We start from the raw sequence: 17,068 nt of genomic DNA, 5'->3' as shown, positions 1-17,068 counted from the left end.
TATCGGGGTGCCGTGTGTGTACACTGTGTATATCGGGGTGCCGTGTCTGTACACTGTGTATATCGGGGTGCCGTGTCTGTACACTGTGTATTTCGGGGTGCTGTGTCTGTACACTGTGTATGTCGGGGTGCCGTGTGTGTACACTGTGTATATCGGGGTGCAGTGTCTGTACACTGTGTATGTCGGGGTGCCGTGTCTGTACACTGTGTATATCGGGGTGCAGTGTCTGTACACTGTGTATGTCGGGGTGCAGTGTCTGTACACTGTGTATGTCGGGTTGCACTATATGGTTTACATTGTGTGTCAGTGTGCTTTTTGGTGTGAGCTGCGCACGTGTTCTAGGTATTGGGGTGCACGCCGTGTATCGGGGGGTTCTTGGGACTCGTAGAGGATAAAAGTATCCCCGGTTTTCAGAAGAGACGTTCTCTCTCCTGGGAAATGCCCAACGATCACCAGGACCAGCAGTGTCTGCAGCCAGAGGAACCTCTGGGGAGCCGCGCAGGTACAGCACTGTGTAAACACGCAGACCTTAACCAGTCGCCATATGCTGATCCCGCGCATGTTTACATTCCCTCACTGGATTAGCCTTTCCCTTTACGTATTTAAAATGTCTCTCTCCTGTCTCTTCTCTCCCCCTCTCTCTTCGCTCCCTATCTTTTGGAGGAGATCCCCTCCCCCATTGGCCGTGTGGCCCTCATAGGGGGTTCTAGACCAGGATATTTCTCCTCTATAACAGGCATAGGGTTTGTGTGATTTTCTGTCCCATGGCGGTTGATAATCAAGGAGGAACTGAACGCAGATCCAAAAATAGTCCTATAGTAGCTGGAAAAGGTGACAGAGCTGCTTCTAGGGGGGTCTGGCTGGGAGTTTCGAGCCGAGACCCCAATCAGTCCGCGGTGGGGTTAATAAGGCGTGGAGGCTGATTCTCTGTATCCCTACAGTCTTCAAGATGGGCTCCTGGTACAACTCGTCCTCCTCGCGTCTCCTCAACGGCCTGTGCTGCACCTGCGCGTTATTCCTCGTCATCATCATCATCCTCATCGTGTGTCTCAGGAGTAAGTGTCCCTCAAATCAATGTCTACTCAAATACGGGGTCTTGACACAAATCCTCTGCGTTCCCCTTGCTCTGGCACTTATTACGAGACGGGGCCCGTCTCCGGCAGGGTCTGGGCTCCTCGTAGGACCTGCCTGGTAAAGGCCGCAGTTGAAGGACATCACTTCCTTGTTAATAGATGGAGGCTCCCATGAGCTCCTCGGCATGAGAGGAACCTGAGCAACCGTCCGATGCCCCAGATGGTGGGATTTGGGACCCTCCATGTTAGAGAACCAGCCGTCCATGTGAGAAATGTCCACCCATGGGGAGCCATCTCTGTGTTACCGACGTTCACAGTCGCTGACTCCGGGTTCATGGGAAAAGTTTTCATTCCGCCATTCTGTATTTATTGTCACTTTACAGACCCGAGCGTGAAAGAGCCGGATCGGAGCTTGGATTATAAGATCGGTAACCTGAGTGTGGATGTGAACTCACGAGTGGATCGCTTGTCTCAGGACGGTGAGAATGCCCCGAGGGCAAAATTTGGTTGTCCGTATTAGGATTTTCTCTAAATGCTTTTCTGTTTTTTTAGACACAAGACTGATGGACAAGCTAAAAGATGTTGAGGCGTCTCTACAAAAGATGGTGGCTGCAAGTGCTAAAGGTGGGTATAGGCTGAGCTTTCACCCCTCCTGGGGGTAATGTGAGAGTAGGCACCAGGGAGAAAGGAGAAGGATGAGGAATATCTGAAGCTACCATTGGAACCCCGAAAAGTGAAAGAATGGTGGGGAACGACCAAAGGTGTCCATTTCACCGGTCACGCAGCCACTCGGGTGCCTCTCTAACTGGTGGCATTTTAGGTCATTCAGCCTTATTCCATATCTAAACATTTCACATCATGATGGGGGTTACCATGAAAAGCTCTTGGGGCTGTGATGACAAAGAAAACCTGGGGGCAGGTGGCTGGAATTACCCCCCCCAAGCTGAATGTGACCAGTCCTCCCAGGGGGGGTTCTGATATGGGCTCTAATCGCTGTCGGTATTCTCTCCTCGGACAGACACGCTGGAGAGGGACATGCAGAGAGTGCTAGTGACCATGGCAAAGCTGCTGGAACGGGTGAAGACGCTCCAAGTTAACGGTGAGAAGATGTGTCTGCTGAGAAGCAATCAGATACACTCAAAGAGCGGCCTCAGAAGTACCTCAGGGGCCACACTTCACCAAGAGCCATAAGGACAGTTAATTCTAAAATAATCAGCTGGGACAGGATATTTAGAGGGCTAATCCTGCCGTTCCACAGCACAATTAGGTCTTCTCATCAGTGGGAACACGATAGGGTCTCTAGTAGAAGAGCCTTGGCTCTACATGGACACCTCCTATATGAAGCGGGTCTCTATTGTACACAGCGCTTGGTGAGGTCACATCATTCTACCCTCTCTCTGAAGGACTGTCCCCAGGGGCCGCTACTCAGCCTTCAGCCACCGGTTCCTCACATACATCCAGCCAATTGCTGGCTGGTACCTTCTACTCTTAAATTGAGCCCGTCCAATTGACCTCTTTTACCTGCGCATTTAATTCATTTGACCTCTCCGTTTGGTCCAGTCTTTTTGGCCTGTCTGTCTGGCCCATTCGACCTGTGCCTATGGTCAATTCAGCCTGTCCATATAGTCCCTGAGACCTGTCCATATGGTCCATCCGTTCTGTCAGTATAGTCCAGTCCATTTGACGGTTGTTCAGAGACTCATATTGACCATTAAATGCTTCTCCATCGTTGGCTTGGTCTCTTTCGCCTTGGACAGCCATCCTCCCAAACATCTGACACAGACTGACCGCTCTTTGAAATGCAAGCGGTTGGACGATGCGCTGTTATCATGAAGATCAGCCGCCATCTTTTCGTCAGGCTGTAAGGAGTGGACACTAAGTTTTGGCTGATCTCTGTCTGTATTGTGTCATATTTAGTACTCCCCGCAACCTTCATGTTTTGGACCCCGCCATTTTCTCACCCCCAGGCTCCAAAGAGGATTCCTGCCCCTTGGGATGGGCGTACCACATGCTCAGCTGTTACTACTTCTCCAAGATAGGCAAATCCTGGGATGATTCCAAAAAACTGTGCGAAGAGGATAATTCTCACCTGGTGGTTATTAACACTGAGGAGGAACAGGTGAGTGAAGCTGTGATCTATAGAGGGCAGCGTCACAGAGCTGTATGGATGGGGGGCAGCGTCACAGAGCTGTATGGATGGGGGGCAGCGTCACAGAGCTGTATGGATGGGGGGCAGCGTCACAGAGCTGTATGGATGGGGGGCTGTGTCACAGAGCTGTATGGATGGGGGGCTGCGTCACAGAGCTGTATGGATGGAGGGCAGCGTCACAGAGCTGTATGGATGGGGGGCTGCGTCACAGAGCTGTATGGATGGGGGGCAGCGTCACAGAGCTGTATGGATGGGGGCAGCGTAACAAAGCTGTATGGATGGGGGGCAGCATCACAGAGCTGTATGGATGGGGGGCAGTGTCACAGAGCGGTATGGATGGGGGGCAGCGTCACAGAGCTGTATGGATGGGGGGCTGCGTCACAGAGCTGTATGGATGGGGGGCTGCGTCACAGAGCTATATGGATGGGGGCAGCGTCACAGAGCTGTATGGATGGGGGGCTGCGTCACAGAGCTGTATGGATGGGGGGCAGCGTCACAGAGCTGTATGGATGGGGGGCTGCGTCACAGAGCTGTATGGATGGGGGGCAGCATCACAGAGCTGTATGGATGGGGGGCAGTGTCACAGAGCGGTATGGATGGGGGGCTGCGTCACAGAGCTGTATGGATGGGGGGCAGCGTCACAGAGCTGTATGGATGGGGGGCTGGAGATCGGAGATGGTTTCCGTTGACGCTCTTCTCTCTCCAGGAATTTGTTTCCATGCTTTCCAAGCGGCAGTTTATGTGGATCGGATTGACGGATGTTGATGGGGAATGGAAATGGGTTGACGGGACCAAGTATGACTCCGCCCCAAAGTAAGAGGATTCCAGATGAATCTTTGTGATAAAATCTCCCGTAACACCCGTCACGGACTTTAACGACGAACCCCTCCTGACCATTAATGCCCCGCACATGGCGTGCAGAGGACAGTATAATGATGAGCATAACTGCCTTTCATAATGGCCGGCTCTTGGCCGCAGGGTTCCTCTGAGGCGGGGATACAGCTCCCCGGCACCCTGTAACCGGGGGGTCCATGGGGGTCAGTCATTATGTGACCCCCTGGTACTAGAGAGGCAGCGAAGCAGCGGCTGCAAACAGGTATCCTCCAGGTAAAAGTACAACGTAGAGTTAAATCAGTGACATGCCCTGTATGATGTATAGTTAAATCAGGAAGATTTTCCCACTCTTGATAGAAAATAATTTTTTCTTGGTTATCTCCATGGAGACAGGCAGACTTAATTGAAGCCACGGGACACAGAACCCGCACTTACGATTCATAGCACATTCCTCAGTGGTCTCTCATTCGTGTGACGTGGTGATACTCTCTCTCACTTCGTATTGCAGGAATTGGATTGTCGGTCAGCCTGATGAGTTTTACGGCCACGGACTCGGCGGCGGGGAGGACTGTGCCCATCTACACTACAGTGGCGAGTGGAACGATGACCACTGCTCCCGCCAGTACAAATACATCTGTGAGAGGGAAGTCTAAACGAAACGCGGCCTGACACTAGAGTGTGAGTGAGGTCTCCCTGCACTCACTGAGCGCTTCAGAGCGACCTCTACTACTACAGGAGCTGCCACTGAAGACACAACCGGCACCTATCACCCCTCTCTGCTATTCCTGCACTGACCCCCCACACACACAGCTCTGTCACTGCCCCTCCATCCTGCCCCGCAGCCCTCTCTGCTATTCCTATACTAACCCCGCACACACACAGCTCTGTCACTGCCCCTCCATCCTGCCCCGCAGCCCTCTCTGCTATTCCTATACTAACCCCACACACACACAGCTCTGTCACTGCCCCTCCATCCTGCCCCGCAGCCCTCTCTGCTATTCCTATACTAACCCCCCGCACACACACAGCTCTGTCACTGCCCCTCCATCCTGCCCCGCAGCCCTCTCTGCTATTCCTATACTAACCCCCCACACACACACAGCTCTGTCACTGCCCCTCCATCCTGCCCCGCAGCCCTCCCTGCTATTCCTATACTAACCCCGCACACACGCAGCTCTGCCACTGCCCCTCCATCCTGCCCCGCAGCCCTCTCTGCTATTCCTATACTACCCCCCCCCACACACACAGCTCTGTCACTGCCCCTCCATCCTGCCCCGCAGCCCTCTCTGCTATTCCTATACTAACCCCCCCCACACACAGCTCTGTCACTGCCCCTCCATCCTGCCCCGCAGCCCTCTCTGCTATTCCTATACTAACCCCCCGCACACACACAGCTCTGCCACTGCCCCTCCATCCTGCCCCGCAGCCCTCTCTGCTATTCCTATACTAACCCCCCACACACACAGCTCTGTCACTGCCCCTCCATCCTGCCCCGCAGCCCTCTCTGCTATTCCTATACTAACCCCGCACACACACAGCTCTGTCACTGCCCCTCCATCCTGCCCCGCAGCCCTCTCTGCTATTCCTATACTACCCCCCCCACACACACAGCTCTGTCACTGCCCCTCCATCCTGCCCCGCAGCCCTCTCTGCTATTCCTATACTAACCCCGCACACACACAGCTCTGTCACTGCCCCTCCATCCTGCCCCGCAGCCCTCTCTACTATTCCTATACTAACCCCGCACACACACAGCTCTGCCACTGCCCCTCCATCCTGCCCCACAGCCCTCTCTGCTATTCCTATACTAACCCCCCACACACACAGCTCTGTCACTGCCCCTCCACCCTGCCCCGCAGCCCTCTCTGCTATTCCTATACTAACCCCCCACACACAGCTCTGTCACTGCCCCTCCATCCTGCCCCGCAGCCCTCTCTGCTATTCCTATACTAACCCCGCACACACACAGCTCTGTCACTGCCCCTCCATCCTGCCCCGCACCCCTCTCTACTATTCCTATACTAACCCCGCACACACACAGCTCTGTCACTGCCCCTCCATCCTGCCCCACAGCCCTCTCTGCTATTCCTATACTAACCCCGCACACACAGCTCTGTCACTGCCCCTCCATCCTGCCCCGCAGCCCTCTCTGCTATTCCTATACTAACCCCGCACACACACAGCTCTGTCACTGCCCCTCCATCCTGCCCCGCAGCCCTCTCTGCTATTCCTATACTAACCCCCCCACACACACAGCTCTGTCACTGCCCCTCCATCCTGCCCCGCAGCCCTCTCTGCTATTCCTATACTAACCCCCCCACACACAGCTCTGTCACTGCCCCTCCATCCTGCCCCGCAGCCCTCTCTGCTATTCCTATACTAACCCCGCACACACACAGCTCTGTCACTGCCCCTCCATCCTGCCCCGCAGCCCTCTCTGCTATTCCTATACTAACCCCCCACACACACAGCTCTGTCACTGCCCCTCCATCCTGCCCCGCAGCCCTCTCTGCTATTCCTATACTAACCCCCCCACACACAGCTCTGTCACTGCCCCTCCATCCTGCCCCGCAGCCCTCTCTGCTATTCCTATACTAACCCCGCACACACAGCTCTGTCACTGCCCCTCCATCCTGCCCCGCAGCCCTCTCTGCTATTCCTATACTAACCCCGCACACACACAGCTCTGTCACTGCCCCTCCATCCTGCCCCGCACCCCTCTCTACTATTCCTATACTAACCCCACACACACACAGCTCTGTCACTGCCCCTCCATCCTGCCCCGCACACATAATGAATGTTCTTGCACCGCGTGTCCCGTTGTCGGATTATAAAATATCATATAATGTGAGATTTAGATCCTATATGCTGATGGAGTTTATTTTATACGCAGGGAAATAAAACTATTTTTAATATGACTGAGGGTATTTATTTAATTCATATTCCCTCCAGGAATGCGGCGTTTCTGCATATAATGGCTGTAGTGTTCCTGTAATAGCGCTCTGTGCAAGCTGTCACATTATATCCAGTCTGCCGGGAAAGGAGGCTGCCGGCTCGGCTGTTACATTATATCCAGTCTGCCGGCTCGGCTGTTACATTATATCCAGTCTGCCGGGAGAGGAGGCTGCCGGCTCGGCTGTTACATTATATCCAGTCTGCAGGGAGAGGAGGCCGCCGGCTCGGCTGTTACATTATATCCAGTCTGCAGGGAGAGGAGGCCGCCGGCTCGGCTGTTACATTATATCCAGCCTGCCGGGAGGGGAGGCCGCCGGCTCGGCTGTTACATTATATCCAGTCTGCCGGGAGAGGAGGCTGCCGGCTCGGCTGTTACATTGTATCCAGTCTGCAGGGAGAGGAGTCCGCCAGCTCGGCTGTTACATTATATCCAGTCTGCCGGGAGAGGAGGCTGCCGGCTCCGCTGTTACATTGTATCCAGTCTGCAGGGAGAGGAGTCCGCCGGCTCGGCTGTTACATTATATCCAGTCTGCCGGGAGAGGAGGCTGCCGGCTCGGCTGTTACATTGTATCCAGTCTGCCGGGAGAGGAGGCTGCCGGCTCGGCTGTTACATTATATCCAGTCTGCCGGGAGAGGAGGCTGCCGGCTCGGCTGTTACATTATATCCAGTCTGCCGGGAGAGGAGGCTGCCGGCTCGGCTGTTACATTATATCCAGTCTGCAGGGAGAGGAGGCTGCCGTCTCGGCTGACACATTATATCCAGTCTGCAGGGAGAGGAGGCTGGCAGCTCGGCTGTTACATTATATCCAGTCTGCCGGGGGGAGGCTGCCGGCTCGGCTGTTACATTATATCCAGTCTGCCGGGTGGAGGCTGCCGGCTCGGCTGTTACATTGTATCCAATCTGCCAGGAGGAGGCTGCCGGCTCGGCTGTTACATTATATCCAGTCTACCAGGAGAGGAGGCTGCCGGCTTGGCTGTTACATTATATCCAGTCTACCAGGAGAGGAGGCTGCCGGCTCGGCTGTTACATTATATCCAGTCTGCCGGGGGGAGGCTGCCGGCTCGGCTGTTACATTATATCCAGTCTACCAGGAGAGGAGGCTGCCGGCTCGGCTGTTACATTATATCCAGTCTACCAGGAGAGGAGGCTGCCGGCTCGGCTGTTACATTATATCCAGTCTGCCGGGGGGAGGCTGCCGGCTCGGCTGTTACATTGCATCCAGTCTGCAGGGAGAGGAGGTAATGCCACGTCTGCTGTCAGAGGGGACACTGAGCTGTCAGCGTATCCAACCAGCAGGACTGAACTCGGGGAAAAAGCGTCCGCTAAATGACGTGAAAGAGGCTGCCCTCCTCAGCCTGAAGTACCTGTCTCTTTACAGAAGAGCGCTAGCTCTACTCCCATCACTCCAGGCCCTAGAACATGCCTGTGAGTGTTTCCTATCCAGGTTGTGGATTCCTTTGGGGAGGGAAATCACTCTGGTTTGGGTGGGCATCGTCGGGATGTAGTAAATATGGGGAAGGGTCAACCTCCAGGCTATGGTAGCTCTTAAGGGGTCCCCATCAACCATTTATACATTTCACACAAAGCGCTGCCCCTGCAAGATGTGGGGGTATAATGGATCCCCTTCTGTTTTCTACATCTCCTCTAGATTGTAAGCTTCTGGGCCCTGTAAACAGGATTTAAATTGGAATGAATGAGAGCGTTATAGAGAATACGTTGGTGGTTGCCATGGAGACGGAGCAGAGGTCGGTTGGCTGAGTATAATAAGCGTGCGTTTCGACTGCAGGTAACGTGGCATTTACCCAGCACTCAAGGTTATTTAATACCCCAGAAAATGCCTCCAAGACCCTCCTGCACTCTGCGGGGTATTTAGACTGGGGCTGCCCGAGGCGCCTCTGTCCTGACATCTTATCCTCCCGGGACACAGAGCGCCGGGTACAGCGGGCTATGGATGCCGCTAGGCCCCGGCCATCATCACAGGGGACCTCTCTGCGCTCCCAAACCTGCCCGTTGGGTAACGGGGCATCTAATAGGGCCATCTGCCCCATGTTTTGTTTTTTTAACCCTTTCCAGGTCGCCGGAACTCCTCCGTGTCTGCGCAGTTATTACCGGCAGGTGACTGTAATGACCCTTTGATGGGATAGGGTGGTGGCAATAACCAGAGAGCCGGGGCATTCCCTGTGTAGTAGAGGTTGGGTGCTATACCATTTGCAACCAGAAGGTGTCATCTGAAATAGGGACCTCCGAGGTCTCTATGTTACTCTGCATCTCACTTTTGCCCCTGAAAGGTATCAAGAAGGCATTTGGACAGAAGGTGTAGTTATCCAACGTGCACGATACCATGGTTAGGGTTAGAATTGCCCCGGTGTCCTTTCTCAGAGCAGGGGCATTTCCAGGACACATTCTTGGCAATGAATGGTTAATCACACAGGTTATTGCCCTGGTCCCGGATCCCCTCCCAACCAACTCGACATCTTCAGCTTCACTAAATAGAGCAGTTGCTGTTGGGTTGCCCTGGAACTGACCACTTGGACCTCAGTGACTTTACTTGCCCCAGGGCTATGACAACAACTGACCCAATGTTCCCACCTCCTATTGCCCCGGTGTTTCCAGGGATGTCACCCCAATATCTTCTGTCTCTCCTAGTGGCCCGCTCGCTCCACACTGTCTCGTGTCTCTCTACCTGCCCCAGGATGTCACCCCGCCACCTCCTGCTCCTGCTCCTCCTCCTGCCCCTGCTGCCGGCCGGCTCTGGGTGTGTATTTTGCCGGCTCGGGTATCTGGAGATCAGGCAGCGGTTTCACAAGCTGTGTGAGGACTACATGAGAGCCCAGGGGAGCGAGAACTGCACCCGCCACCCGGGACCATCCAGCTTCAACCAGTTCGCAATAGGTTAAAAGCCCTTTCCATCTGCCCCTTCCCAAGGCCCGGCCTATACATTCACCCCACTCCCTATACTGCCCCGCTATACAGTGCAGTGCTCCCCATACAGCTCTCCCACTCCCTATACTGCCCCGCTATACAGTGCAGTGCTCCCCATACAGCTCTCCCGCTCTCTATACTGCCCCGCTATACACTGTAGTGCTCCCCATACAGCTCTCCCGCTATCTATACTGCCCCGCTATACACTGTAGTGCTCCCCATGCAGCTCTCCCACTCCCTATACTGCCCCGCTATACAGTGTAGTGCTCCCCATGCAGCTCTCCCACTCTCTATACTGCCCCGCTATACAGTGTAGTGCTTCCCATTCAGCTCTCCCACTCGCTATACTGCTCCGCTATACAGTGTAGTGCTCCCCATACAGCTCTCCCACTCCCTATACTGCCCCGCTATACAATGTAGTGCTCCCCATGCAGCTCTGCCGCTCTCTATACTGCCCCGCTATACAGTGTAGTGCTCCCCATACAGCTCTCCCGCTCTCTATACTGCCCCGTTATACAGTGTAGTGCTCCCCATACAGCTCTCCCGCTCTCTATACTGCCCCGTTATACAGTGTAGTGCTCCCCATACAGCTCTCCCACTCCCTATACTGCCCCGCTATACAGTGTAGTGCTCCCCATACAGCTCTCACGCTCTCTATACTGCCCCGTTATACAGTGTAGTGCTCCCCATACAGCTCTCCCACTCCCTATACTGCCCCGCTATACAGTGTAGTGCTCCCCATACAGCTCTCCCGCTCTCTATACTGCCCCGCTATACAGTTTAGTGCTCCCCATGCAGCTCTCCCGCTCTCTATACTGCCCCGTTATACAGTGTAGTGCTCCCCATACAGCTCTCCCACTCCCTATACTGCCCCGCTATACAGTGTAGTGCTCCCCATGCAGCTCTCCCGCTCTCTATACTGCCCCGTTATACAGTGTAGTGCTCCCCATACAGCTCTCCCGGTCTCTATACTGCCCCGCTATACAGTGTAGTGCTCCCCATGCAGCTCTCCTGCTCTCTATACTGCCCCGCTATACAGTGTAGTGCTCCCCATGCAGCTCTCCCACTCCCTATACTGCCCCGCTATACAGTGTAGTGCTCCCCATGCAGCTCTCCCACTCCCTATACTGCCCCGCTATACAGTGTAGTGCTCCCCATACAGCTCTCCCACTCCCTATACTGCCCCGCTATACAGTTTAGTGCTCCCCATGCAGCTCTCCCGCTCTCTATACTGCCCCGTTATACAGTGTAGTGCTCCCCATACAGCTCTCCCACTCCCTATACTGCCCCGCTATACAGTGTAGTGCTCCCCATGCAGCTCTCCCGCTCTCTATACTGCCCCGTTATACAGTGTAGTGCTCCCCATACAGCTCTCCCGGTCTCTATACTGCCCCGCTATACAGTGTAGTGCTCCCCATGCAGCTCTCCTGCTCTCTATACTGCCCCGCTATACAGTGTAGTGCTCCCCATGCAGCTCTCCCACTCCCTATACTGCCCCGCTATACAGTGTAGTGCTCCCCATGCAGCTCTCCCACTCCCTATACTGCCCCGCTATACAGTGTAGTGCTCCCCATACAGCTCTCCCACTCCCTATACTGCCCCGCTATACAATGTAGTGCTCCCCATGCAGCTCTCCCACTCCCTATACTGCCCCATTCCCTTCTCACTTCATCATCTCTAACTCTCTCCCCAGTTCTGTCTGGACTCCACTCCTGTCTGCCCTCACTTTATATCCTTCTCTCTCTGCGTGTCTCTTTACCTTACTCCCTTACCTTCTCACTTTCTCGCACTCTCTCCAGTTTTCTCTTTACCCCATCCCGCTCTCCTCTGACTGTCTCTCTCGCTATCCTTTTCTTTAATCTTGTTTCCTTCTCTCCAGTTCTTTTTCCACACTAACTTCTCTCCTCACTTTCTCTCCTCGGTTCTGCCCTTACTCCACTTCCCTCTCCTCATTTTTCCTTCTCTCTACTTCGCCTCTTTGTTTGTCTGTCTCTCTAGCTCTCCATTTACCCCACTCCCATCTCTCTTTAATTTCTTTCCAGCGCTCTCTTTCCTCCATTCATTCTCTCCTCCCTTTCTCTTCTCTCTCTTGAGTTCTCTCTTCCCCCTGCTCCCTTCTTTCCTCACATTCTTTCCTCTCTTTCCCCGTCCTCTCTTTCTTCTGCTTCTATAACTCCTCACTCTCTTTCTCTTGCAGATGATGAAACTCTGCTGTTTGTTACGGAGAAAACTCATCGGGTCTTCCGGTTTTTAGGTAAAATCTCCTGACGGAGTGCGCCTCCAGCCCCCCCCCGTGCCATTATAGGAAGGGGGGGGATTTAATATGGGTGAATTCTGTATATTTAGGGGCAGGTTTCCGCTTGCATCCCCTGCAGCATGTAAGTATATATAAGGCACTATTAACCCCTGCAGTGCTGCAAGGTCCTCATGCTGCGTTATTGTGTAACATTTGGCTTTTTAACCCATTAATGAACGATGGTTATCCGGTCACCGGAAGGAAAGATTGCATCACTAATTACACGACAACATAATAAAGAAAATAATTACACGAAAAAAGCACTTCCTCATCTACTATAAACACACAACATGTCTGTGCGGCAGAAACGTGGCTGCGGTGAAGACAAACCCACAGTGCATGTGAGAGGAGGCAGCGGGGCCCGGAGTATTGGGACATAACTCTGGCCCCATTCTTTGTAGGGCCCGTCCCACACTCTGAATGCACAGGGCCCTTTCCCTCACTCCCACACTCTGAATGCACAGGGGCCCTGTCCCTGGCTCCCACACTCTGAATGCACAGGGCCCCACCCCTCACTCACACACTCTGAATGCACGGGGCCCTGTCCCTGGCTCCCACACTCTGAATGCACGGGGCCCCATCCCTCGCTCCCACACTCTGAATGCACAGGGGCCCTGTCCCTGGCTCCCACACTCTGAATGCACGGGGCCCCGTCCCTGGCTCCCACACTCTGAATGCACGGGACCCTTTCCCTCACTCACACACTCTCAATGCACAGGGCCCCGTCCCTCGCTCCCACACTCTGAATGCACAGGGGCCCTGTCCCTCACTCCCACACTCTGAATGCACAGGGCCCTGTCCCTCGCTCCCACACTCTGAATGTACGGGGCCCTGTCCCTGGCTCCCACACTCTGAATGTACGGGGCCCTGTCCCTGGCTCCCACACTCTGAATGCACAGGGGTCCCGTCCCTCGCTCCCACACTCTGAATGCACGGGGCCCTGTCCCTGGCTCCCACACTCTGAATGCACGGGGCCCCGTCCCTCGCTCCCACACTCTGAATGCACAGGGGCCCTGTCCCTCACTCCCACACTCTGAATGCACAGGGGCCCTGTCCCTCACTCCCACACTCTGAATGCACAGGGCCCTGTCCCTCGCTCCCACACTCTGAATGTACGGGGCCCTGTCCCTGGCTCCCACACTCTGAATGTACGGGGCCCTGTCCCTGGCTCCCACACTCTGAATGTACGGGGCCCTGTCCCTGGCTCCCACACTCTGAATGCACGGGGCCCCGTCCCTCGCTCCCACACTCTGAATGCACAGGGCCCCGTCCCTGGCTCCCACACATTGAATCCACGGGGCCCCGTTGTCCGGTCTCATGCTGTGCTGTTTGTCTTTAGAGATAAAGCGCGACGTGCTGGGGATAGCCGAGTACTGGGACTGGCTGCACGAGGTGAAGCTGCCGGAATTAACCTACGAAGGTGCGCATGGGCGGGGGAGGGGGCACTGATATCACATTCCATCCCAAAGCCCTCAGTCAGGGGCCCGGCTGCACCCACTAACCGCACATCACGAGCACTCTGACCGGCCACGGATAAATCATATGAGTGATCGACGGCCCTAACGGCCCCAATAACTTGTACAGAAACAGCACCATATTGCTTTATAAATTAACCCATTATTCTCCTTCTGGCCATGCCTCTAACGACACCCCCTCAAACAAAAGTCCACCCCCTCTGGCCACTGTCGCACGGGGGTCTTCCTGCTGCTCTCAGTGAGCTCCGTCACCCCAATACCCCCTCACTCCCTATTGGATCCCCCGATCCCCGCTGCTTCTGGTGGTCCCCGTGTCCAAACACCCTGTACCCCCTCACTTTGTGGTCTAGTAAAAGGGCAGAGGATGTTTCCGGGGGCAGATGGGATAAATAATCTGTGCTATTTTCTCCCCCCAGCCCTATGCCCTCCGCTGTGTGGTAAGTAGCAACGTTCATGTCTTCTTCTGTCTTCCTCTGTGCCATAAATCCACGTCCTTTCTCTCCTCTCCCCACCTACAACTCATTTATCTGTGTCTCCCCATCTGCGTGTCTCCCCATCTCCGTGTCACTAATCTGTGTCTTCTCATCTGCCTGTCACCAATCCGTGTCTCCCCATCTCCGTGTCACTAATCCGTGTCTCCCCATCTCCGTGTCACCAATCCATGTCTCCCCATCTCCATGTCACTAATCCGTGTTTCCCCATCTCCGTGTCACTAATCCGTGTCTCCCCATCTCCGTGTCACTAATCCGTGTCTCCCCATCTTTGTGTCACTAATCCGTGTCTCCCCATCTGCCTGTCACCAATCCGTGTCTCCCCATCTCCGTGTCACTAATCCGTGTCTCCCCATCTCCGTGTCAGCAATCCATGTCTCCCCATCTCCGTGTCACTAATCCGTGTTTCCCCATCTTCGTGTCACTAATCCGTGTCTCCCCATCTGCGTGTCACCAATCCGTGTCTCCCCATCTCCGTGTCACTAATCCGTGTTTCCCCATCTCCGTGTCACTAATCCGTGTCTCCCCATCTCCGTGTCACTAATCCGTGTCTCCCCATCTCCGTGTCACTAATCCGTGTCTCCCCATCTTCGTGTCACTAATCCGTGTCTCCCCATCTGCCTGTCACCAATCCGTGTCTCCCCATCTCCGTGTCACTAATCCGTGTCTCCCCATCTCCGTGTCACTAATCCGTGTCTCCCCATCTCCGCGTCACTAATCCGTGTCTCCTCATCTTCGTGTCACTAATCCGTGTCTCCCCATCTGCCTGTCACCAATCCGTGTCTCCCCATCTCCGTGTCACTAATCCGTGTCTCCCCATCTCCGTGTCACTAATCCGTGTTTCCCCATCTTCGTGTCACTAATCCGTGTCTCCCCATCTTCGTGTCACTAATTCGTGTCTCCCCATCTCCGTGTCACTAATCCGTGTCTCCCCATCTCCGTGTCACTAATCCGTGTCTCCCCATCTCCGTGTCACTAATCCGTGTCTCCCCATCTCTGTGTCACTAATCCGTGTCTCCCCATCTCCGTGTCACTAATCCGTGTCTCCGCATCTCTGTGTCACTAATCCGTGTCTCCCCATCTCCGTGTCACTAATCCGTGTCTCCCCATCTCTGTGTCACTAATTAATGTCTCCCCATCTCCATCTCACTAATCCATGTCTCCCCATCTCCTTCTCACTAGCCCGTGCCCCCCCTCCCCATGTTACTAATCCGGGTCTCCCCATCTCCATCTCACTAATCCGTGTCTCCCCATCTCCGTGTCACTAATCCGTGTCTCCCCATCTCCGTGTCACTAATCCGTGTCTCCCCATCTCTGTGTCACTAATTCATGTCTCCCCATCTCCGTGTCACCAATCCGTGTCTCCCCATCTCTGTGTCACTAATCCGTGTCTCCCTATCTCTGTGTCACTAATCCGTGTCTCCCCATCTCCGTGTCACCAATGCGTGTCTCCCCATCTCCGTGTCACTAATTTGTGTCTCCCCATCTCCATCTCACTAATTAATGTCTCCCCATCTCCATCTCACTAATCCATGTCTCCCCATCTCCTTCTCACTAGCCCGTGCCCGCCCCTTCCCATGTTACTAATCCGTGTCTCCCCATCTCCGTGTCATTTATCTGTGTCTTCTTTGTCCACTTGCAGTAGACTGGACTTATGCGTATAACTGCACCCTTTGTAGAGTGAAGAGTATGAAGTGTTTTGACAAGGAGACATGCTTTCCTGGTGAGACGCTCTGTTCCACGGGGGAGGCTCTGTTCCAGGGGGGAGGCTCTGTTCAGTGAGGGAGGCTCTGTTGCATGGTGGGAGGCTCTGTTCTGCGGGGGAGGCTCTTGCTTGGGGGGAGGCTCTGTTGCATGGGAGGAGGCTCTATTGCACGGGGGGAGGCTCTGTTGCACCGGGGGGAGGCTCTGTTCTGCGGGGGGAGGCTCTGTTGCGTGGGGGGAGGCTCTGTTGCGTGGGGGAGGCTCTGTTGCGTGGGGGAGGCTCTGTTCTGCGGGGGAGGCTTTGTTGCATGGGGGGAGGCTCTGTTGCGCGAGAGGAGGCTCTGTTGCGTGGGGGGAGGCTCTGTTGCGTGGGGGGAGGCTCTGTTCTGCGGGGGAAGGCTCTGTTGCGTGGGGGGAGGCTCTGTTCTGCAGGGGAAGGATCCCTTCGTGTCACTAATCCGTGTCTCCCCATCTTCGTGTCACTAATTTGTGTCTCCCCATCTCCGTGTCACTAATCCGTGTCTCCCCATCTCCGTGTCACTAATCCGTGTCTCCCCATCTCCGTGTCACTAATCCGTGTCTCCCCATCTCTGTGTCACTAATCCGTGTCTCCCCATCTCCGTGTCACTAATCCGTGTCTCCGCATCTCTGTGTCACTAATCCGTGTCTCCCCATCTCCGTGTCACTAATCCGTGTCTCCCCATCTCTGTGTCACTAATTAATGTCTCCCCATCTCCATCTCACTAATCCATGTCTCCCCATCTCCTTCTCACTAGCCCGTGCCCCCCCTCCCCATGTTACTAATCCGGGTCTCTCCATCTCACTAATCCGTGTCTCCCCATCTCCGTGTCACTAATCCGTGTCTCCCCATCTCCGTGTCACTAATCCGTGTCTCCCCATCTCTGTGTCACTAATTCATGTCTCCCCATCTCCGTGTCACCAATCCGTGTCTCCCCATCTCTGTGTCACTAATCCGTGTCTCCCTATCTCTGTGTCACTAATCCGTGTCTCCCCATCTCCGTGTCACCAATCCGTGTCTCCCCATCTCCGTGTCACTAATCCGTGTCTCCCCATCTCCGTGTCACTAATCCGTGTCTCCCCATCTCCGCGTCACTAATCCGTGTCTCCTCATCTTCGTGTCACTAATCCGTGTCTCCCCATCTGCCTG

At 54.7% G+C, this 17,068-nt stretch overlaps 2 protein-coding genes across 2 annotated transcripts; both read left to right on the top strand.

The window, feature by feature from the left end:
* The first annotated feature begins 405 nt into the window (after positions 1-405).
* On the top strand, positions 406-4,715 carry LOC128492235 (asialoglycoprotein receptor 1-like). The gene is made up of 8 exons (XM_053464710.1): positions 406-502; positions 942-1,055; positions 1,457-1,552; positions 1,626-1,697; positions 2,092-2,172; positions 3,041-3,192; positions 3,929-4,035; positions 4,565-4,715. The coding sequence occupies exons 1-8, from the start codon at positions 439-441 to the stop codon at positions 4,707-4,709; spliced, it is 831 nt and encodes a 276-aa protein (XP_053320685.1). The 5' UTR covers positions 406-438; the 3' UTR covers positions 4,710-4,715.
* Positions 4,716-9,705: 4,990 nt separating this feature from the next.
* Positions 9,706-15,978, top strand: TMEM95 (transmembrane protein 95). The gene is made up of 4 exons (XM_053464096.1): positions 9,706-9,904; positions 12,132-12,188; positions 13,570-13,650; positions 15,839-15,978. Exons 1-4 carry the CDS (start codon positions 9,706-9,708, stop codon positions 15,976-15,978), a joined length of 477 nt encoding a protein of 158 aa, XP_053320071.1.
* The last annotated feature ends 1,090 nt before the right edge of the window (positions 15,979-17,068 follow it).

This window comes from Spea bombifrons, chromosome 4 (assembly GCF_027358695.1).
Source record: "Spea bombifrons isolate aSpeBom1 chromosome 4, aSpeBom1.2.pri, whole genome shotgun sequence".
Classification (NCBI taxonomy): Eukaryota; Metazoa; Chordata; class Amphibia; order Anura; family Pelobatidae; genus Spea; species Spea bombifrons.
This window is presented reverse-complemented; position numbering and strand designations above follow the sequence as displayed.